The 24,914-nt window shown below is 30.5% G+C and overlaps 3 protein-coding genes and 2 long non-coding RNA genes across 6 annotated transcripts in view; 3 read left to right on the top strand and 2 right to left on the bottom strand.

The window, feature by feature from the left end:
* The window catches only part of LOC11414308 (vesicle-associated membrane protein 722), a 51,406-nt gene that overhangs the window by 14,573 nt on the left and 11,919 nt on the right, over positions 1–24,914 (top strand). The window contains exon 5 of the mRNA XM_039833105.1: positions 24,331–24,387. Coding sequence (XP_039689039.1) covers positions 24,331–24,387 — 57 coding nt within the window. The remainder of the gene's footprint in view (positions 1–24,330; positions 24,388–24,914) is intronic.
* Positions 45–9,497, bottom strand: LOC11419275 (putative disease resistance protein RGA1). 2 transcript variants are annotated; one of them, XM_039833104.1, is made up of 4 exons: positions 8,954–9,497; positions 710–5,031; positions 541–621; positions 45–436 (listed from the first exon to the last, which is right to left on the bottom strand). In XM_039833104.1, the coding sequence occupies exon 2, from the start codon at positions 3,762–3,764 to the stop codon at positions 711–713; it is 3,054 nt and encodes a 1,017-aa protein (XP_039689038.1). In that variant the 5' UTR covers positions 3,765–5,031; positions 8,954–9,497; the 3' UTR covers positions 45–436; positions 541–621; position 710. The 2 variants fall into 2 exon arrangements, 1 of the variants encoding a protein (XP_039689038.1); XR_005645723.1 differs by lacking the exons at positions 45–436; positions 541–621; positions 710–5,031 and adding exons at positions 5,247–5,384; positions 6,285–6,364 and having other exon boundaries at positions 8,954–9,306.
* LOC112421096 (uncharacterized) lies at positions 5,148–5,808 on the top strand. Its single transcript, XR_003011071.2, has 3 exons — positions 5,148–5,286; positions 5,445–5,473; positions 5,568–5,808. It is a non-coding gene; the product is annotated as an uncharacterized lncRNA (long non-coding RNA).
* LOC112421089 (uncharacterized) lies at positions 14,296–16,128 on the top strand. The gene is made up of 5 exons (XM_039833106.1): positions 14,296–14,424; positions 14,548–14,699; positions 14,778–14,930; positions 15,223–15,354; positions 15,460–16,128. Exons 2-5 carry the CDS (start codon positions 14,660–14,662, stop codon positions 15,792–15,794), a joined length of 660 nt encoding a protein of 219 aa, XP_039689040.1. The 5' UTR covers positions 14,296–14,424; positions 14,548–14,659; the 3' UTR covers positions 15,795–16,128.
* Positions 19,634–20,967, bottom strand: LOC112421322 (uncharacterized). Its single transcript, XR_003011578.2, has 3 exons — positions 20,177–20,967; positions 20,014–20,095; positions 19,634–19,911 (listed from the first exon to the last, which is right to left on the bottom strand). It is a non-coding gene; the product is annotated as an uncharacterized lncRNA (long non-coding RNA).

Raw genomic sequence — 24,914 nt, 5'->3', positions numbered from 1 at the left:
ATTGTGCAAATCATTTTTACATGATTATGTCCAAACACAATCAATTTATCTTAAATTCACTTTTAATCATAATCAATCCACAAAAACTCAACACATAGTTCCGTCTTGTAACCTCGAGCGATCAAATCTTCTCAGTCACAAAATGGTCATTGGTATCATTTTAATAAACAATAATCTTTCCCTAAACTTTTCATAAACAAAAATTGTGATTCACCCTTTCACCGAAACAATTATGAATCCTTTAAGTAAATTAAACACAAAAAAAGTGAGTTGAACAATACAATATCACAAACAATCATTTTTTTCTGTCGAAAATAAAACAATCATTTTAAAATCCCAAACTATTTTAACAAACTAAAGACACTAAAATGTAAAGACACGTTCTGATTCTGAGAAACACGCTTGAAATGAGACTTGGAATCAGCAAAATATCAATCTGCCAACAAAAATAAACATAGTATATTATTATGGATGATGAACAACAACATAAATAATACTTTATAATTATAAAACAAATATGAGAAATTTAAGAGAACTTACACTGATTATGCTTGCGTAGGGGCTTTGACTTGAGTAGTTATAATCCTTCTATCATCATTGAAAAAAGGACAACTCAGCAGCCTAAGAAAGACATGACAAAACAAGTGTCAAAAGCTAAACATACAGTCTTGATATGATAGTATTAATATATTCAAAACAATTTATTTACCTTATTGATTTTCCACATTCGGGCAATCTTTGATGTAAAATACTTGCAGTGATGTTACCCATTCAGGTATAGATGTAAGATTCACACAACGTATAATGCTTAGAGTCTGTAAAGTGGTAATGTGTTGAAGCCCCTCTGGTAAATATTTCATTTTTGGGATTGTATTGAATACCAATACTTTGAGGTTCGTGAATTCTTTCCATTTCATGCTGTAACAACCATCTTCATCATTGCACGGATCAAACTCCTCGCAATTGACGATACACAATTCAGACAGTGTACTTAGATGTTGAAAGACTCCACTGAGAGATTTCAAATTGAGTATGGATTCTATCTGTAGATCCTCTAGTTTGGAATGATTGACTACTTGCTGTAATATATCTGAAGATACTCTACAAAGATCTACTTCCCTGATATATGTGTGTTGTGGAATTGAAACTAGCTTATAACAATCATTAATCATTAAGGTTTCAAGACTCTGAAACTGATGACAACAACCCCTTGAGATTTCTTCTTCGCTACACTTACACCATCCTTTAAGATTAGTTAACTGAAAGAGAACTATATATGTGAGTGACGCACAAAATGATGATGAGTTATCACTATTGTTATCATTCACTATGTACTCCAGACAAGGCAAATTATACATGTTAAGGCGTTTGACATGCAACATTGAGAGTTTAAAATATTGTAATCTTGTGCAATCGGATAACTTCAATTCAACCAAATTTGTATATAAATTGGCTGAATTAGACAATTTCACACCACCGAATCCACTTATTTCCAAGTCCTTGATATTGGAGTGCAGAATGTCATGTAGAATTATATCATCTTTTTCAAACTCATTGCCATCACCAACAGTCTGTTCATTCCATTTCAATGATAACCAATCAAGATGTGACTTCCCTATTAAATTCATATGCTTAGCTTCTGTTGGACAAGGCCTCAGATGTTCCAAGCCTTTTATCTCGAGTCGTCCCCTCAAATTATGTAATCCTCCTAGCTCACTAGTTTTAGCACTGTCTTTAGAAGTTGTATCTAACACAAAGTGTGTCAGTGTTTGAAGATTAGTCATCTTTCCTATTCCAAGTGGCATAGAAGTTAAGTTATCACAATCATCCAACTCAAGATGTCTAAGAATTACCAACTTCCAAAGATCTTTGGGCAACTCTCTCAATTTAGAACACCTATTGAGTAAAAGAGTCTCCAAGTTAACTAATTCAGTTATAGACCTTGGGAGCTCTTCAACCTTAAAACAACAAGAAAGATCAAGATACCTTAGCTGTTTCATTCTACCAATACAAGATGGAATATTCGTTGAATACATTAAGCTAAGATTCAGCACACGAAATCGTCTAGAACTTGCCAGGATGGAATTACAAGCAGACAATTCTATTGAACCTTCATGATAATTATTCATTGGTAATAGAAATGTCCTTAATTTGTAAGCATTGAGAAGAGAAGTTGGAACTTGCCAGGAAGAATCCAATTGAAAGCCAAAAGAGACATGACGAGGTTGTTTGTCAATATGCTGCCCCTTTTTATTAACTAAAAGATAGTCATCTCTTGAAACAAAAGTTGCCAGATCATGCACAATATCATGCATTTGGAACATTTCATTCTCACCATAGAAAACATGTTTGGTGATATTTTGAAAGAAAGATTTATGAACTAAATCCATGAAGTACTTATCACCAATATCTTCTAAACTTGTACTTTCATCTGATGATGACTGAACAAACCCTTGTGCAATCCAAAGTCGAATCAATGTTGTTTTATGAATGAAATAGTCTTTTGGAAACAATGAACAAAAAGCAAAGCACTTTTTCAAATGAAATGGTAGATGATCATAACTTAGTTTGATAAGCTGTAAAATTTTATCACCTTGTTCATCAATTTGCATAAGATCTTTGTTCTTGAATGTTGACCAATCCTCCTTCTGCATGGAATACATTAAGCTTCCAATGCTTCTGATGGCGAGAGGAACCCCTGAACATTTCTTCACAATTTCCTTGCCAATTGACACCAATTCCTCATTCTCTAGTTCTCTCTCATTCTCAAAAGCTAATTGACTAAATAATGTCCAAGATTGTTTTTCACCGAGACCCTGTAAAAACAAGGTGAAAGAAGAACCACTTGCCTTGGCAACCATCTCACTTCTTGCGGTGATAATTATTTTACTTCCTTCTGCGCCATCTTTCAGCAGTGTCATCAATTCAAGCCAAAGATTACGATCCTCATTCCAATTGTCATCCAAGACAAGCAAATATCTTCTTCCTTCAACTTTTTCACGGAGTTCCAATTGAACTTTATCCATCTCAACATTAGTTTGAGATTCTGTGATCTTTGCAGCAATACCTTTTACATCAAAATCATCAGAAACACAAACCCATTTTTTAAACTCAAAATGTTCTTGCACTTTCTTGTCATTGTATACAAATTGAGCAAGTGCAGTCTTTCCAAGTCCTCCAATTCCAATTATAGAAATAACTGAAACATTCTCTGTCACATTGTTGCTAGTGTTAAACAACAACTCTATCAACTCTTTCTTCTCCTCCTCTCTTCCAATAACTTCTTCTGCACGAATAAAGGAGTGAGTTTCTCGTTGTTTCAAAACTCGTTGCTCAGGAGTGCGATTTGTAAAGTTAAAACTTCTTTTACCAACATTAAGGGCCTCAATTCTCTTACTAAGTTCCTTAATTATCTGAACCATTTTGTAAGAAAAGAGAAGCTGGTTGGATGATGAGAAGAAGATGTGAAACTTTTTAGCCTTCTTGTTACAGGTCATCACTTGTCGCCTCAAGTCTTCGGTGTTGAAGTCATCAAGCAAGTTATCGGCATCATCAAGAGCATCTTTCAGCTTTTCCAACCACAGTTGAACTTGATGGTTGTTGGTTCCTTGCTGCTCCTCTGCATCCAAAACCACAGCCTTGATCTCAGACATATTCTCCACCAGCTTTTGAAGATCATCTCTCATGTTCCAGCCTTCAACAACCATAGAACCCAGCTTCCCGATCAGCTTATCAATCATGTTAAACAGAAGTCCTTCAGCCATTTTTTTCTCTCAAGTGGATAAGGAGCAATGGCTTTTGATAGATTGAATTCACACAGTACAATTTGTGAGGGTGTCGTTGCAAAAGTTAAAGAGATATGATATAGTTTACAAAGTGTCTGATTTTTTTAAAGGAAAAGTGATATTCAAGAACTTGTGTATTTATTTTATTTTATTTATGACAAATAATAACAATAAAACAGAATATGCAATAGCAATAATTCAAGGAGCAATAATTGATAGACAAAAGCAACATGCTGGCAGTAGCAATAATTGATAGAAACTGTATGTGCGAAATATAATATATTATTTTTCAATGAGAACCACGAGTTTTATAACAAGATAACATATTATGGGTCATGGGGTCACAAATTTAGAACAATGGTGAACTAACATAAGATGTGAGACCTATGCAAAAAGCATTTACTATTAAATGGATTTAGAATAATGCCTCCACGCAGTACATCTTTTTAACAAATAACCATCAATTTAGTTTCCAAACCATTGAAATTAGATATTAACAATCATGAATCCTTATAGAGTTATAGAGATATGATATCCATACTCTTATCAAGACGTGAAAAAATCGTCCACTGTAGATTCTCAAGTTTTGGTGGATTGACTTTTGTGCCATTTTATTTTGGATTTTTCCCCATTTGAATATATTGGAGGTATGATGTGAAGGCCGTTTACCTCTCTATAATTGTTTTTTTTTAAAGGTCAAAAGACAATTTATTATGTTTTTTTTAAAAATATAATATGATTTCATTAAAGGGGTGAAATCATATTATATTCAAACGGGGAAATAGATGTTGGCTGCATTAGTATCATCACATGGGATTCTTCATTGATTGTGATGCAAGTAACCACCTAATCTGATATTGTCAAAGACTTTTTTTGTCAAATCACATTAAGACCATTTGTAAGTAAAATGCTATAAATAGATGTTGCTCATCCCTCATTTCTCACGTTGTGCATTGCTCATTCATTTGCCATTTTCAAAGTTCTTCATACTCTACTTGATAAGTGAATCTGCAAGTGTTTATCCTTCTCCATTTTTATGCATTTCTTATGTTTATACATTTCAAATGCTTATTAATATATAGGTTCTTCATGCTCTAAAACTGAGTATGCATATGCAGGTATATTGGATGATAAAAACCAAAAGCTTTATCCATCCAATTTCTTCCATCTTCTTTCTGTCCACCCTATAGGATTCAACAACCAGCAACAACAGACTGGAGGATACAACACTAGCAACAATGAAGACCTACGAAAAGAGTTCTAAAGTCAGATCATTCAACAAATCAAAAAAGTTATGATTTTTAAGAAATTGAAAAATTATAATCAACATGCTGTATTGATGATCCATGCATTTTAATTTCAATATTTGTCTCCACTAACATTGCTCAGATATGCAGTGATACACAAGACGGTTCTTACTTGATTTTGGCCCCTAGGTGATGCCAAGTAAATGCAGTAAGAGGAAGAAGCTTTGCTTCAAGCATTGACAGCTGCATTTGTGGTGAGTTTCTCTTTTCCATTCCAAATATGACAGATACCAATTTTTTTATCTCTTCTCCATCCTTTTCTCTTTCTTCAAAGCAATATTTTTTATGCAATCTGTCCAATAAAGAAAGAAGAAAACGTATATTAATCAAGAATGTTATTTTATTTAAGCAGCCAACAGTCAGTCACTACAACAATGACAGGTGCATATTTATGTAATTAAGCTATTGTGTTGATCCATTTTTATTTTAGATACTTATATATTACAATAATCAAGTTGTTGTGTTTATTATCCAGACATTAATTGAAGCTTTGTAGAAATATAATGAGTTGATGGCATCTCCATTGGAGGGTTAGCTGAGCCTAGAATGGAATATACTATAAGCATAGACCTAGAATATATCCAGAATTTTGGTTTTCAAAGCAAGGAAAAGGTTGCATATTTCTATTACCTTAGATTCATTATTGTATTGAAAATGGTATAAATCTTATGTATTCTTCACACATATTCAAAAAAACTAACTTTTTTCTTTCTCTATGTTTATAGAAAGAGTTGGTTTTTCTTATCATACATCAGAAAAAGAAGTATTGGATAGAAAATGAAAACTTAATGTTTTTGTTCATCATTACTATTCTAAAATCCTTTGTTCCTTTCATTCTTCGCCACATTCTCAAATCCCAACATTTTCAAAAATAGCATTGCGTTCATCAACAAGCTTTAAAATATAAACCTACAATGAATTCAGGCTGAAATTTAGCAAATGAAAATTGTTTCTTTTTAAATTGTATATGTGCAAGATAAGAGTTCATGCCCATAACAACTATTGAAATTGTTCATAAAGATAAGGAAGTTTGGTGATTTGAGATGTGATTGTGCCAATGAAATTGGTGGTATTTGCATGGATAAAATAAGAGTAACATCAGGAAGTTTATTAATAAAACCATCAAGGGTAGGAGCATTTAGTTGGAAACTATTGAAATCAATTGAGGCTTAAGCAATAGCGAATTTGTTACCTGGTGGGTTTTCACAATAGAATCCTTCATAGCTGCATATATCATAATAACCTACCCATAATTTCGTATCACCGATGGACCTGAAGTAATCAAGGTTTTGAAATTTTAATCACTAGATACTATAGGAAGTCTTTGGTCTTCAAATACCAAAGATTCTACTAAGGAAGCAATATTTTTGCTCAACTGTACAAAATGCAAGTTAACGGACAAATGTATTAAAGAGAATAAAGAAAATTTGTGACTTTTTATGTTTTTTTATGCAATCTGAGCAAAAAGAATGATTTTTAAGCATAATATCATTTTATTTATTTTAAAAGTTGAGAAGTAACTTTACAGGGTTTGGTAATGAGTTAGAGAAAAAAAATATTAAATCAACATTGATTATAAATAATGTTGTATCTCTTCATCACCTACTCAAATAAACAATGATTTTAAGCAATAATACATACGCACACTTTTTAACACAGTTGAATGCCATAAAAGAAGCATACATGAATATATTTGTTAGTCTGTAGTTGGTTTATGGCAGAAGAAAAAAAACCTTGAAGTCGAATGCCCTTTCTATATCTTTTGGTTGGATTTGGAACTTGAGAGAGAGATACCAATTCGATGAACCAATTAAACCCTTTTGAAATTCCAACAAAAATAATTTAGGTTGTTAACAGGTGTTTTAGCAAAAGCCTGAAGGTATTTTCACATTTCTGCTCATTTCAATGCAATAAAACTTGATTCATATGTAATATAAAAGTGATGGAGGGTCAATCCTAAACTGTTTTGAATTGTGTTTATTTACCTTCCACAAGCATCTAATCAATTAAATTAAATTAAATATGGTTAGTTAGATTTAAATCAGGTGCTCATATTCAAACAAGTGTAGAGAGCTAGCTTAAAACTGTATATGCATACACAAAAAAGTATATGAGGATACAAGAGTTAGTAATAAAACACTATTTTCAGTAAAAATATTTATAAGCTAATCAAAAGTATTTTGACTTGGTATCAAATAAACATTTTCTATTAATGAGTGAGCCAAAGATACTCATAATGTGTTGCGATGCATATAATTAAGTAATGGGCAAGAAGCACAAAATTGGGATGTGTTTTGTTTAGTATTTTCTTTTTCGATTACTAATTCTCTTGATTAATTCCCTTATCAATAAATTAAACTTCATTATTTAAAAAAGGGTTAACAGGGCTTTAACTCCTTTAACTCCCTGTAATATTTACTTTTGGTTTTGCCCCCTGTAAAAAAAAAAATTTGGATTCGGTCCTTGTAAAAACTTTTTGTTTTGGAAAACCCCCCTAGACTAGCTAATTGTGCATTTTTGCTGATGTGGCATGCTGCGTCACCCTTTTTGGATGACGTGGCACGCTGACTGTATAATTTTTTTATGGGGTACACGTGGCATTAATGATTATTTTTTTTAAAAAATTAAAAAAATTAAAAAAAACGAAAAAATATTATAAAAAAATGAAATAAATTCTAGAAAAATAAAAATATTAATAAAAATGATTAAAAAACGAAAATAATTATGGAAAAATTAATAAAAATCTGGTAAATGAAAAATAATGAAAAAATATAGAAAATTTAGTAAAAAAAATACTGGAATAATTTAAAAAATCTGGTAAAATGAAAAAAATATAGAAAATTTAATAAAATAATATCTGGAAAAATTAATATATTTCAAAAAATTCATATTTCCATATAATTTTCAATAGAGGAAAAATTTAAAAATTCTGGAAAAATAAAAAAAATTCATATTTTTTTTTTCGAAATTAAGAAGTTTTATTTTATAAAAAAATAAAAATTCAGCAACTTAAAATATTTCAAAATTTATGAATCTAATAAGAATAGAATTAAAAATGAAAGTTCAGTTTCTTCTTTCGAAATTAAAAAGTTTATTTTTTTTATTTTTTATACAGAAAATAAAAATATTGGAAAGTATATTCATAATTAAAAAAACATAACATTAGATCATGAAGAATAGAATTTCGATATATATTAATTTTTTTTATAATTTTAATTTAATTCAGATTTTTTTAAATAATTTTTTTGAAAATTTTGATAAATTTTTTTTATTTTTCCAGATTTTTTTATTAAATTTTACTAGAATTTTTAAAATTTTCCAGATTTTTATTTATTTTTCCATAATTATTTTCGTTTTTTTAATCATTTTTATTAATATTTTTATTTTTCCAGAATTTATTTTATTTTTTATAATATTTTTTCGTTTTTTTAAATTTTTTAAGAATTTTTTATTTGTAAAAAAAAATCATAAATGTCACTTGTACCCCATGAAAATAATTATACAGTCAACGCGCCACATCAGCAAAAATGCACAGTCAGTTGGTCTAAGGGAGTTTTCCAAAACAAAAAAAAAAAATTTATAAAGTTTTTTACAGGAGGCAAAACCAAAAGTGACCCAATTTACAGGAGGTAAAGGCCTATTAACCCTTTAAAAAATAACAAAGTGGTGAGATTAGGGTATATTACAATCTAATCTAATATCTAAAAATCTAACAAGTAGTCAGTAATTTAGTTTCAATAGCTTTCATTTTGTCATTCTTGAGCTCAACCAAGAAAAAATCAGTTAGTAGAAAATTTAAAATTAATTTAATAACTTAAATAGAAAAAGAATAATACAAGAATTTCATAAAAAAATTCATACCCACGGAGGCGCCATCGAGCGACCAATTCCGGCGCGGTGGTTGATGGGTACGTGGTCAGAGCTCAAAATAATCCAACTTAATCGACGATTTTTCGTGATGAGGATCATAGATCCAATGCTCAATGGATGATTGGAGGTTGTTAGCACTCGAGAACGGAGTATCGGAGGCAGAAGTTGGAAAAAACAGCTACGATTAGAAGGAGAGGAGGAAGATTGTGCTTATTTCACTGCCAACTGAAACTCTAGAGAGACAAAGTGAGTCCTGCCGCTGGGATTTGTAGAAGGAAGTAGAGAGAGAGTTTGTGTTTTTTTAGAGATGATGAAAGAATGGCAAGAAACGGTGGAATAGGTAATTTTTTTTTAAGCAAATGGTGATAATCTTAAAAATAAAATAAAAACAATACTCCTACTAAAACAGGGATTTTTATTTTTTATTGCTTTGTTGGATTTTTTTTAATTTAAAATAAAAAAGAGAGAGGACACTCACATTGGAAGTCTCTATAAACATATATATTGATTTTTTTTACAAACAATCATATGTATTGATTATTGCTTTGTTTAAATCATCAATATCATAATTATAAAAGGGTTAAATAAATAAATAATCCTCATAAATATACCAAATTTTAATGGTAGTTTCTCTAAAATATTCTTTAGATTTTGGGTCTTTAAAATTTTTTATTTATGAAATTAGTCTCTGCTCTACATTAAGTATTACACTAGAGTAAAGACTAATTTCATAAATGAAAAATTTTAGATGAACCAAAAGCCTAAAAAATATTTTAAGGTAATTAAAATTAAATGTTGGTATATTTAGAGGAGCTATTTACTTATTTAACCCTTTATAAAAATAAGAATAGAGCTTTTGAGAAAAAATAATTAAGAATAGGGCTAATAAAAATCACAAACCGGGTCCCCGTGAGCTTTGCTCAGTTGGTAGGGACAAATGTATTTTATATGCAGGGGTCAGGGTTCGAACCCCGGACACTCCACTTCTCCACATTTAAAATGCGTGAGCTCCAACCATTAGGCTACCTGACCAAAAAAAAAAAAAAAATCACAAACCGTAATAATGATGGCGTTGAAAGAGTGTAGGTTTAAAGTAGATAGAGTTTGTGTTTTTCTTTTTGAGGAGAGATAAAATAATACAACGAAAGGTGAGAACGAATGTCTTTTTAGTTAAAAAAGAAATAATAATTGTAAAATGGGTAGATTTTTATTATAAAAAAAAGCCATTCATGTTCGAAGTAGATTGCTTTATCTATGTTCTCATGAGCGTATCTCAGCTGATATTGATAATGCATTAATATATGTAAGGTTTGTGGTTCAAACCACAGCCACCAAACAAAGAAAAAGATTGCTCTGTCACTATCATCACCAACAATATAATAATTTATAAAAATAAGATTTGGTACTAATCAAAAAACATATTCAACTTATTTTTAAATAAAAAGCTATCATTTTTTTTTTTGGTAGATAGACGAAATGGCAAAGCCATTATAAACTCACACACACAAGTGGAGGTACCGGGGTTCGAACCCCGGTCATGGCATCCGGCCTAACAATTTTGGCATTTTGCCAGTTGAGCTAGGACTTCTGGATAAAAAACTATCATTTATTTTCAACAAAATTAGAACACCAAATATTTTTTTTAATAGTTACAGGTATGTTGGTTTCATTTGAATTTATCCTTTTAATTGTCGATTTAAAAAAACTCTAAAATGTATATAACTAGTGTAACGCCCCGTGCCAAGCACGGGATACATTTTATTTAAATTTTTTTAATATAATTTAAATTTTAACAGATTTTTTAAATATCATTGTTTTTGTTTCTTTTCATCCATAATTTTGGCGTTATGTGATATTTTATCTTCGTATTTAAAATTGAACAATAAATAATCATTTATTGAGATCAAAAAGTTAAATTTTATAGATAACTATTTTTGTGAGAGTGATAAAATAATCAACAAAAGTACAATTAAACCCAAAAGATAAAAACACTCTAAATAATTAATATATTTCTAAAAAATTAACTAATTAGTAAGAGTTTGTATTAACTTTGGTCTGTCAGTCATTCAATATATCAAATGGATATGATTACCTATGTTTTAATTTTTCACTCTTAATAAAAATATTAATTTTTTACTTAATCACAATGATCTCTATAATCGCAATTATAAATTAAAAAAAAACCTACATTCAAAATTTTAGTTACATCTATTATTTTTCTTGGTTTCAAATAATATTCATTGACATTATTTTTTTAATTTATCAAAATAAGCACATTTTTGAATAAAATTTACCTCATAAATATATGTATATTTTTTATTTCATTAAAAAAAAAAGAATTTTTATGTTAAATTTTGAATATAAAAAAAAGCATTAACAAATTATGTTTGGTTTTTATATTTGTGAACAAAAAATAAGTTTAAAACACAAAAATATTTTTAATATAATAGGTTATCGCTAATTATTCACACTTAGGGAAACTTAATTTTTGTATTTACTTTAGAATTTGTGTAAAGTTTAAGACATAAGTAAATTGTAAATTGAAAATATGGAAACTAATTTTTTTTTATTTTTATTGAAGTGTCAATACATGCAACGAAAACGATTTGTTCAATTGAAAATTGAAATTCCCAAGACAATAAAAGAGGTGCCCTGCATCACCATACAAAATAACATTATACCAAAAAGTATACAAACTTTACCAAAATAGACCTGTAATAAAAAAAAAACCTTATTTACATTATTTAACTCCTCAATAGTGGTCCTAGGAGTAAGTAAGAGAAACTCTTCATTTACAGGTATGTGAGATAAATTTGGTAATTGGATCAATCCCGATGCAGGAGAATTTGTATTTGCACTAAGAAAGCTATAATAAAAAGTATCAATCAATAATATTATAACTTAAAAAAAATGTTATATTAAAAAAAATATATATATCTTTTCCTTAGTTCCTTGTTTCACCAATTTTAGAATTGAATGTGATTCTAGTGGAAGAAAATGCATTTTGCAATGCTGGTTTTCCTATTATTAAGATTCAAAAGTATATGAATCAAGTATATATATTCATATAAACAAACAAGCACAATTGCTAGTCATAAATTATTACCTTGAAACAATTTAACTTTTGCCAACATAATGGCTACAACAGCATTTTGAGATTAAAGAGCTCAGCTCCTCAACATACTCTCCAAAAAGAGTACATTTAAAACGATACCTATTTAAAATTGTCAAAGATTATAGAAATATTAATAAAAATACTATAATACAGGTCTTGAAAAATTACAATTACAAAAACAAACAAAAATCAAACCTACCCATTTGAATCCAATTCAATGACATTCATTTTAGTTTTTACACCATCACTTTCGTACTCTCTTTCAACTCCAACTCCAGTCATGACTCCAATTACATCTACATATATAACACACATTAAAATAACGATCAAATTACTATTTATTATTAAAAGAATATAACATACAATTGAATCATATTAAACAAAACATTTTATTAATTCAATATATAAATTATTGTGTTATTTTTGTAAGCAAAAATAATATTTTAAAAAATCTACATGAAGAAAATTATAGTCACTTACCTACCAAGAAGTTGTTGTCGTAAGATTCATTGAAAACATCAGATGCAGGTGTAAACGAATACACGTTTGTTGGGACCAAAACAGTTTTAGATAGTTTGACTTTTGTGTTGATTGTGAAATTCAGTTTGTATTCATTGCGTGATGGTCGATACGAACCACTGTTGCTAGCAACATCAAATGAGGAAATCGTGAACACCATTCCCTCTTGGAGTTGCTCCTTGGACTTGTAGATCAATGTTCTTCGTGTAGACGCACCAATTCGATCACCCTAGATAAAAAAGATGAGAACATTATACTTTAAACAAAAAAATACTAAAAAAAAAAAAAACGATATGAAAAAGGTATCTTTCGATCCATTAGAACTAACTCCATGGAAAATGATAGTTTTTTATTTTTGTAGTCTTGAACAAACCAAACACGAACAACCCTCACAAGCATGTCCATAATTGTTTTTTTGGCGAAACATTAGAGACGAAGTCGTGTTTCATAGACATTTTCCTTTACAATAGAAAAATTACAGAAATAGTTTAGAATATAGATATCAGAGCACCAGAGAACAGAAAACGAAGAACTATATTTTGTGATTGTTGTGTACTCATACCCAAAAACTCTACTATTTATATAGAAAAATAGTACCATAACGGTTAATATAAATTAATTATCAATTTGACCGTTTTAAAATTAATATTATCAACGTCTTTAATATTATAAAACGTGCATTAAACGATTAAATTATATTTCATGTAACGTACAAAAAATTAACTTCATAACATTTGAAATTTAATTTAATATTTAATAATATCTTATAAATAATTATGTAATATAGTTTTGTAACAAACAAAAATTAATTATATAACCTTAAAAACTAATTAGTACAATTAATTTTTTAATTAGTAGGTTAATGCCTTAGTGTAACGTCCCAAAATTCAAAATATAATTTATTCAATTTATTTATTATAATTTTGTAACCAACCAAATTTTTAATGTTACATATAAATGTTAATTGAATACTAATTAGATTAATAATTATTTGATTTGTAACGTTCAAATTTTTATTGTAAAATATAAATTTTAATCGAAACAGTAATTATATTAATCATTATCTGATTGTAACTAACTATTTACTTTATGTACAATTTAATGTTAAATAAAAAACGGTTTTTAATAATAATTAAAATTATTAAGCTTGTATTAAAAATTAGGAGGAATTTTGGGAACATATGCCAAGTAGGCTTTTGATGAGGTGGACATCCTTAAAGGAAAGGAATTTGAAATAGGTTATTTCTAAGAACTCTAAATTGTTAGTATAAAGATATATAATCTTATGTTTAGTTAAAATACTTTTATGATGCATTTATTAGGTTTATAATGCCTTATTGTAGTTATTCCCTTACAGGCTTACGGTAATAAACTAATAATAAGCTTATAGTAAACTTTTATTTCATTTGACATGGGAGAATGATTGAGTTCAGATGGCCAAGAATATGATATTCCAACAAATCTTGATATTTTAAAGGATGATTGTGAAGTGGATTTGGTTAGGAAAGATGTACCAGATGATATCTTTGAAATGCCTTTGTCAGAACTCCACAAGCAAAAAGCAATTGAAAGTGATCACAGTGACACAAGTCTTGAAAGTGACGATGAAACCACTGATGATTCTAGTACTGATTAGGCAGTTTTTAAGTGGTGGGGTTAGTGGTAGCTGGACTGATTTTTGGGAGCTTTTTCTTGGACATTTAAACTGGATTGTTGTGGTCTTGGTTTTGTTTGTTTTAGTTGGCCTAACATTATTGTTTCCTAGTTGCATGAGAGGCTGCAGGGAAACAAAGAGAAGTGCCTCAAGGGATTGTAGAAGTTGTAGACGGTAAATCTTTTCTTGTCTCATGATTTTGATTTTATAAAATTACATATGTAACATCTATGTTTTGGATTTCTTTCATATATATTTGTTCCTAATATTTTTTTTATGAGTTTTCACAAAATTTAGAAACACCAAAAAAAGGAACCCAGCAAGAACAAGTTCAAAAGGTTGATGGTAATTTGTACAAAGATGCAATGACAAAGAAATTGATAAAGCCAAACTCTCGCGACCTCAAGCAATGAAAGATGGTGCACATCGTGACAAAGAAGTTGTACATCGTAAGTTTTGTTATTTGAGTTATGTATATTATTTTAAATTATTGCTAATATCTTTTGATGAATTTTGACTAAATTTAGAAACACCAAAAAGCAAAGGAACTCAGCAAGAAAGAGTTCAAAAGGTTGGTGGCGATTTGGACAAAGATGCAATCACAAAGAAATTAAAGAAAGCCAAACTCTCGCAACCTCAAGCAATGAAATATTATGAACATGGTGACAAAGTTGTACAACGTAAGTTTTGTTATTTGAGTTATGTATATTACTTCTGGTGATTTTCCTCTAAAATGTCTACTCCTCTATACTTCTTATTTATGCTTGGCATACCTCAGCATATGTTGTGTTTTTTTTGTGTTTTGCGGTTTGGACGGCAGTTGCTGACTGTCGTCAACTACATTTCTGCTGAGTTTTGCGGACTGTTGTATATATGCTGCATTTTTTCTGAGTGTCTTTTAGTGAAACCTAAAGGGAGTTAAATTTACTTTTCCCTTAAATTATTGCTAATATCTTTAGTCAAACAATGGAGAAAAACCGGGAAGCAACCATCACCCTAGCTCTAGTAAAAATCAGCCACTGTCTGGCAAAAATAGAGTGGAAGATTCGAGAGAACCGGTAGTCAATGAAGAAGAGGAAAACACAAATAGAGACGAAGAACAAGGTAATTAGTTTTGTATTTCATAATAATGATTTCATGTATTCTTTATATATTGGTAACCAACATGTGATATTGTTTTGTCATGTTAATTACTTTATAAAATTGTAGGAATATCTCAAAGAAAAACTCGTGGGAGAACTTTGTGCAAAAAGATTCATGCAAGAACTTTTGAAGAGCGAGTAGAAGTGACCTATAATGATGTTGATCAGCCTATCGGTCCCACTAAAAAAGTAGTATCTGACTTGAGCCTCTTCCTGGTAACATTGGCTAGGAACTCAACATTTTGTCCTCTAAAATATACCAACTGGTTAGGAATACCTGAAAAAAATAAAAACCGTGTATGGAGATATGCTAATGTATGTGGGTGTATCTGTGAATTTGAATGTATAATTATTATAGTCTTTAATTTATTAATCTTGTGTTCTCTTATACTTTTTTTTTAGCAGAAGTTTATCTTGTCGGTTGAAGCACGAGATTTGGTTGAGACTACTGTTAGAGATGCATGGAGAAGATATAAACACAAGATTAAGAAGAATCATTTTCTTAAGTATCCCAACATGACCGAAAGACTTAAACATCGTCCTCCAAAGATGCCAATAGCTCATTTTAGGGAGCTTTGTGAATTCTGGAGTTTTGTTATTTTTTGGATTGTAGTTAAGCCACATTTTGGATTGTAGTTAAACTACTAAACTTGTCTGAACTATAGTTTTGTTATTTTACTAGGCTTATATGTCGAAGCATTAAACTTATCAAGTAATGTTTGACATTTTGATTACTTTTATGTCTTGAATTAATGTTTGAACTATGTTATTATATTACATCTTTTGTGGTTGTATTGTTAAATTCGATCTTGTTTGAGTTATAATTGAAATTCAAATATTGCCTTTAAGCTATAGTTACATTTCTAAAATAATTGGAAAATTCTAAAATTTTACATGGACACTTTAAAAATGTTGCCTGTAAGCTATGGGGACGTTTTTATGATTTCTTAAATATTCAAGTTTAAGGCAACGATTATTAACTGAAGCAACCTATGGGAACATTTAAAAACGTCCCCTCAGAATCCCCAAAAAATCGTCTCCTATTCCTAAGGTTTAGACGACGTTTTCAAAAACTGTGCCCAAAGAACATGAAAAAACGTCCCCATAGACTATAGGCGACGCTCGTATAGGAGTCGCCCAGAAAACGTCCCCTATACCTTTAGGGGACGTTTTTCATAGTTCTGACAACATTTTTTGATTGTTGTTAAAAAGGATAAATGGTGTAGTGATTGTTGCCGGTGTTAAACAACAACTCTATCAACTCTTTCTTCTCCTCATCTCTTCCAATAACTTATTCCTCGCGAATAAAAGAGTGAGTTTCTCTTTGTTTCAAAACTCGTTGCTCAGGAGTGCGATTTGTAAAATTAAAAATTCTCTTACCAACATTAAGGGCCTCAATTCTCTTACTAAGTTCATTAATTTTCTGAACCATTTTGTAAGAAAAGAGAAGTTGGTTGGATGATGAGAAGAAGATGTGAAACTTTTTAGCCTTCTTGTTACTGGTCATCACTTGTCGCCTCAAGTCTTCGGTGTTGAAGTCATCGAGCAAGTCATCAGCATCATCAAGAGCATCTTTGCTGCTCCTCTGCATCCAAAACCACAGCCTTGATCTCAGACATATTATCCACCAGCTAGTCAAGATCTTCTCACATGTTCCAGCCTTCAACAACCATAGAACCCAGCTTCCCGATCAGCTTTTGAATCATGTTAAACAGAAGACCTTCAGCCATTTTTCTCACAAGTGGTATGAGGGACTGAATTTACACGGTACAAGTTTTTAGAGGGGATAGTGTCCTTATAAGATATATGATTTAGTATATAAAGATGTCACCAAACCAGAATAATTATTTTGGCAAACTTTTTTTAAGAGAACCATACGTATTCTTGAACTGGATAACATATTGTGGGTCACAAATTCACAACAACCATGCATTAACAAAGGATTTGACTTTTCCCCAAAATACAAAGAAAAGATGTGAGACCTATGCAAAAATCATTTAATCTTATATAATTACTTTTTTCATTTTTTATTGTTTGATTAGGATTTTAAGAATAATTATTTTTACACAAGGTTAAAATCTATAGAAAAAATCTCTAGATTTTTTTTACACAATTTTTTTTTTTTTAAGATGAAACAAACACACCCTTGAAATAATGCTTAGCAATCAGTACATTTTTTTTTAAGGATGTCTTCTCCTTTCAAAATTGTCGATCAATTGGACACTCAATACAAAATTGCCAAAATTTAGTTAATAGCAAAGGGCTGACAATGAACCGATACAACTCGAATAAAGTTCAGAACTTGACTCGGTAATTAGTTCGTTGAACTTGATTCATGAACCAAATGAGCCGAACTTGAGCTAAAAATTAAATTCGTTAACTAAATGAGTTGAACTTGAGTTATATATAGTCTGACTCGAGTCGAGTTTCGAGCCGAATCAATTCTTATCGAGTCGAGCCGAGCTCAGACAAGTTCGACTCGACTCGACTCATTTCCAGCCCAGCAATCCAATTGTCCAAAAGAATTTGACGAAGGCTTTTTCCAATGCTATCTCTAAAAAGAAATCTAGTCATCCTATGCTAGATGTTACTGCCAAGGAAACTGATGTTAGCCTTGTCAATGATGTTAATCATGTAGTGATTAACTTGGAAGATCAATAATTAGATTCAGAATTAATTTATAAAGTAGTTGAGCAGAAGGGTTGAGAATTTGATTCAACATAATCTTGTGACTATAGCCAATGAGCCAACCACTTCCAATATAAATGGTCATGCTCTGTCTGTAGCAAGCTTGCTGAATATTATTTTGTTGTAGAGTAGAATTAATTGGCACCTAGTATATTTAACTCAAACAAGCTCAAGACATTTCATTCATTATAATTGAAGAGATAAAACTGAAAACGTAATCATAAGTAGATTGAAATAAGTTTTTCGTTTCTAAAAATATGTAAATTTTAGTCCTAAAAAAATAAAACGGAATGTTTTCATCCAATAAAAAAAACAATTTGGTTTTCAATTCTTAATGGTCAATTTATGTTCATATTAATGTCAAGATCATGACCATTTTTATGTTCAATATTTGCTCAAGTTATATCCATCTATTATATGTGATCCTTGTAAGCTCATATCATGTTCAAGAAATGTCTAGACCATATATCGAAATTATGTCCATTAAATACCATAAACGAAATGAATTCTTTTTTTGAAGGATGAAAACATTATGTTTGATTTGATTCATATGACATCAATAAAAAGTGATTCAACCAAAATGAACAAAATGAAGTCTCAAAATAATGATAGTGATCATATGGTATGATTTGGTTAGGATGGGTACTTCAGGTCATAGGAGCTAGTAGGCAACCTAATAGATTAGTCGAAGCAGGTTGTACCTTGTTGTAAATCTTGACCTTAAGAAGGTTGTTGCTTGTTAAGAAGGTTGGACATGGAGTTGAGATGGAAAAAAGATGAAAGGTTTGGACTTGATGATTGTTTTATATAATGAAAAATAAAAGACATGAAATCTTACCGACATATCATTAACAACTACTTAATGATTTTTTATAAATTCATTGTCTTTTATACTATTTTATATAATGAAAATTTGTTAAATCCACAAAGACATGAAATCATTTCAAGTAATTTGCTCATTTTGTGATAGTTGAAAGTATATAATCTAAAATATGGTTCGAATTACACAATCTAAAGGAAGACTAAAATGCACTTTTAGTTCCCGAAGTTTCCAAAACTTGCTATTTTGGCCCCTCTAGTTTGGAAATCACACTTTTAGTCTCTCAAATTTCACACCCTTTACAAAAGCTAAAACCTCCTTTAATTTCGAGACCAGTCAACACTGATGGCTGATCAAAGAGGCTGCGTGATTGTCGATTGATGGTGTTGCGTTTAGCGGCGGCAAGGTCAAACACGAAACTGTTGGAACAAAATGTGTTTTACCTTTTGAGAATTTTGATGATAGCGACGTATTAAAAATTGTCAATTGGATATGCTAATCACTATTGTTGCTGCTTTCCTCCTGTTTTCTTTGAAAAGTCACAAAACATTTAAGAAGAAAGCACCATGCAATATCGATTAAGTCCAACAACAAAAACTTGACAATATGTAATTAGAAGAATTCACGCAACATAAAATAGTCATTTTACATTATATAATCCGAATACGATTCGGATTATAAAATTCAAACAGGGTAAAATAGTCAAAACGGAGTGGCGCGAGAAGCGAGGATGGTGGGAAAAGAAAACCTCTAAAAATTATTATTTATAGTCTCTCTGTGCATGGTATACAGTTCCAACATAATTGTAAATGATGTGCAAAGGGAAAGAAGACTTTATTACATTTATTAACATGGTAGAACCTTAACTGATTATGCAGTTTCAGAACAATAAATATCACAAATAATCATCTTAAAAATACCAAACTATTTTAACAAACTATAAGCAAATTAAAATGTAAAGACACTTTCTGGTTCCTGAGAAAGACACTTTAAATCAACATAAGTTTAAATCTGCCAACAAAAAAGAACATAGTAGATTATTATGGATGATAAAAAACAACATAAAATTCTTTATAATTATAAAACAAATAGGAGAAATTTAAGAGAACTTACACTTATTATGCTTGTGTAGGGGCTTTGACTTGAGTAGTTATAATCCTTCTATCATTCTTGATTCAAAGGACATCTCAACAGCCTAAGAAAGACATGAAAAAACAAGTGTCAACAGCTAAAAATCAAGTCTTGATATGATAGTACTTCAAAACATATTATTTACCTTATTGATCTTCCACCTTCGGGCAATCTTTGATATCAAATACTTGCAGTGATTTTACCCATTCAGGTATAGATGTAAGATTCTCACAATTTCTGATTCTTAGAGTTTGTAAAGTGGTAATGTGCTGAAGCCCCTTAGGTAAATTTTTCATTTTTGGGATTGCATGGAACTCCAAAACTTTGAGTTTGGTGAGTTCTTTCCATTTCATGCTCTAACAACCATCTTCATCATTGCATGGATCAAACTCCTCACAATAGCGGATACGCAATTCACACAGTGTACTTAGATGTTGAAAGACTCCACTAAGAGATTTCAAATTGAGCATGAAAAACATCTGAAGATACTCTACTTTGGAATAATTGACTACTTGCTTTAATATCTTCTCTGTGACCTTTCTAAGAGTTACTTTCTTGATATATGTGTGTTGAGGAATTGAAACTAGCTTATAACAATCATCAATCGATAAGTATTCAATACTCTGAGACTGATGACTACAACCCCTTGAGATTTCTTCTTTGCTACAGTTACACCATCCTTTTAGATTTCTTAACTGAGAAGGATATATATATGTGAGTAACGCACAAAATGATGAGTTATCTTCTATTGCTATCTTAACTGAGAATAATGACTGCACGCAGTACATTTTTTAACAAATAACCATCAATTTAGTTTCCAAACCATTGAAATTAGATATTAACAATCATGAATCCTTATAGAGTTATAGAGATATGATATAGTTTACAAAGCGTCTGATTTTTTTTGAAGCAAAAGTGATATTCAAGAAATCAATCATACTTTGTGTATATTTTTTATTTAATTTTTGATAAATAATAACGATAGCAATAATTAAAGTAGCAATAATTGATAGACAAAAGAAAGAAACAACGTACTAGCAAGCAATAGTAAAAGCAATAATAATTCAAGGAGCAATAATGGATAGATAGTGTATGTGCAGAATATGATATATCCTTTTTTAATGACATCCCTAAAAAAACAAAACACTATGAGTCATGGGGTCACAAATTCAATACAAAGGTGAACTAACAAAAGATGCAAAGAGCATAAACTGTTACTTGGATTTAGAATAATGAAAGCAATCGGTACATTTTTAACCAAGGTAATCAAAACCGGACCGGACATTAAATCGGTGTAGGCATGGGTTTAAGGTTTTGAGGTTCAATCGGGGTTGGACCGGGGGTTCAACCGGATTTAATTAAATAATATTTTTTATTATTTTATTATAGTTTTTTTTTATTACGATGTAGTAAATAATTAAGAAAAACATGTTATAAAATCATTCGCAAAGATCACCTCACATACACATGGTCAATTTAGTTTTATTTTTCTAGAGACACACATGGTCAATTATAATTCGCATATATTAATTATAATTATTTTTCAAATAAAGCCATTCTTCATGGGCTTTCCTTATAAGCCCAACCCATTAGTAACCATAAATTGTCACAGTCATATGAAATCCTGATAATCAAATGCAGCCGTCTACTTTGCCTTTTCATCTCTCACTGTCATTGTCCCATGGTTCACTATTCTTCTCTCCAATTGTATTTTTTCTTCTCTTAAATCTTCACTTGTGCTTCCATGGAAAATTCAACATAATAAATTCCTTAACTTGCTTGCCCTTCCCTCTCTAATCTTTCTTCTTAACTCTTCGTTTTTACTGATCTTTGTTGATTTGTTTTTGATTCAACCATTATATTTTCTTGTTTTGACTCTTGTGGCAATTGAAGCAAAATGAGATTAAAAACCTCTGTTATTAATTGTACAAATCTTTAAAAAAATTGTGTGAAAAGGGAACAAATTGATAAGAAATGGAAATTAATCAATAACGAAACGCGTTTCAATTTTTTTTGGAAAAAAATAAAACCTTAACCGGCTAAACCTGTAAAACCGTCTGAACCGGTGGTTCCCGGTTTTTCCGGCTTTTGACCGGTTTTCCGGTTGTTGACCCGGTTCTTTGAACCAGCGGTTTTGGGAGTCAGTCGGACCGGACATGGGTCCGGTTCAATCGGTTGAACCGGCCGGTCCGGTTCGGTTTTAACTACCATGTTTTTAACTAATAACCATCAATTTAAATTAGATTTTAATAATCATGAATCCTTAAGTTCGCGTGTTTTTTCAATTCGACATTGTATCTTTTTTTTTCTTTTCAAAATCATCCCTGTAAGTTGTTAATGTTATACTTTTCGTCCCTCCCGTTAGCTAGGATGATGAGCCACACAGAGAAAGTCCAAAACCAAAAAACAAAATTTGTAGAGGGACCAAAACAAAAAAACGAGAAGTCGAAAAATTCAAATTTAAGAATAACAATTCTACCATCTTCTTCATATCTTTCTCAACCATTTTCATCTTAGCCGCACATATTCACTATTTCTTCTACCCATATCCTCCATTCATGCTAAAAATCCACATATAAATTATATGTTAATAGCACATATAACCGAGAAAAAAAAATCTTCATGAAACCTATCACCTCTTCTTCTTCCCTCCTCATATTCTCCATCTTCATCCTCATTTTCATAATCTTGCCCGTAAAAATTGAAACCCGGAATCATTCCTCATTTTCATAATCTTGCCTTTAAAAAATTGAAACCCAAAATCATAAAAAAAATCCTTCAAAATCGAATTCGTTATTTGTAATTGCTGGATTTTTTGGGTTACGGGGAATAATTGATTTCTAGTGTTTTTTTATTTTTATCAAAGCAATAAAATATAACAGACAGGATAGGCCTGAACCAATACAACAGAAATACATAGAGTAAAACCTATTAAAAGAGAATCCGGATCAATCCCAAGAAAGGAAAAGACCTAAAGAAGAAAACTAGTCAAATTGTAACCATACTTAACCAAACAAGAGCTAAAAGACTACCCTCTCTATGAAAATTTGAACAAAAGCATTATTTGTTAATCATGGTTTGTTGTTGATAGATCTTCTGGATAGGATTCACTACATTTTTTAAGATGCTTACTTCCACTTTTCTCACCCTTTTCATTTCCCTTCATTCTTTGGCTTATGGATATAATTCTCTAAGTTTGTCATTGATACGGTTTCTATTTTTTTATGAAATTAAATGTTGTGTTGACGATGATTGTGGTGAGTGATAATGTTGATGATAATTGTGGCGATGATACTGTTGTAATTTTTTTCTTCTAACTTGTGCTGGTGGACTTTCTTTGTGGGCTATGATGGTGATTTGTTGAATTTTTTTTTTCTAGATTTTTTTTTTCTTGATGCTCATGACTATGGTATGAAGTTCATATGAAGATTAAGAAGAAGATGAAGAAAAGGAAAGTAAAATTATGTGTTGGTGATTCACTGTTAGATTCAATAGTCTTGTATTATTTAATGGTCTATTTTGTGGAGAATACATTGACTTATAAATGAAGGATATGGGTAGAAGAAACTGTGAATATGTGTGGCTTAGATGAAAATGGTGGAAGAAAGACATGAAGAAGATGGTAGAGTTGTTGTTATTTTTAAATTTGAATTTTTCGATTTCTCGTTTTTTGGTTTTGATCCCTCTACAAATTTAGCTTTTTGGTTTTGGTCCCTCTCCCTAGTGACTCATCATCCACTTTGCCACGGCGGCCATGTCAACCACTGCCACATCATCATCCGTTAGTCATGTGTACGTTTTTGTAATAGAAGCTAACGGGAGGGACAAAAAGCATAACATTAACAACTTACACAGACAATTTTGAAAAAAAGAGATACAGGGACGAAAAGCAAAAACACGTCAAACTACAAGGACGCTTTACATATTTAGGTCTTTTATTAATGAATCAAGTGTCAACGGTTGGCTAAGGACAACTTGTTTAAGACTTTTAAAAATAAAATATGATTTTAGGTAAAGTAATAAAATAATCCAATGATGCTTTGGAGATTTTTGTGTGAAAAAACTCAAGTTAATTTGTCTCTGATATAATGATGAAAATTGCTTTTTTTAAACTCAATTGATAAAAGGGTGAAATATGTTTTTGGTCCTTATAAAATTGAGAACTTCTAAGTTTATTCTTTACTTAATTTTAATAGGTTTTTTAGTCCCAAAAACTTTGCTCTATGCTACTTAATTTATCCATTAATTATGAGGATTGTAAGTTATTGGAATGTCAATTGAAATGGTATGGCTGTGCAGGCACAAGATTTCAGGCAGCAGGGAACCCAATTGAGGAGAAAGATGTGGTATCAAAACATGAAGATCAAGCTCATAGTTCTTGCTATCATAATTGCATTGATTTTCATTATTGTTCTTTCTGTGTGCCATGGCTTCAGTTGTTAACTATTCTTATTTTTTCTAGAATTGTCACTACATATTGGATTGTTTTGTAATATAATAGTCTCATACAATGAACTTTATGATTTGTTTACTATACATTCAATGGCTTCATGTAAAAAAAAGTTGGGAAGGGAAGTGAATAAGGTGTGGTAGGATGCATAATGTTTTTCATTTTTATTGTTCCTACTCTATAAACTGTATTGTTGGACTTGGAATCTAGATTGAAAAAGATGAAAGTCTTAGATTTGATAATTGTTTTATATAATGAAAAATAAAAGACATGGAATCCTACCGACATATCATTGACAACTACATAATGGTTTTTTGATATAATTGTAAGTTCATTATCTTTTATATTATATTATATTATATAATGAAAGTTTGTTAAATCCACAAATACATGAAATCATTTTAAACAGTTTGCTCAACTCTGAAACAGTTCG

The sequence above is a fragment of the Medicago truncatula genome, chromosome 4, assembly GCF_003473485.1.
Source record: "Medicago truncatula cultivar Jemalong A17 chromosome 4, MtrunA17r5.0-ANR, whole genome shotgun sequence".
In the NCBI taxonomy this organism is placed as follows: domain Eukaryota; kingdom Viridiplantae; phylum Streptophyta; class Magnoliopsida; order Fabales; family Fabaceae; genus Medicago; species Medicago truncatula.
This window is presented reverse-complemented; position numbering and strand designations above follow the sequence as displayed.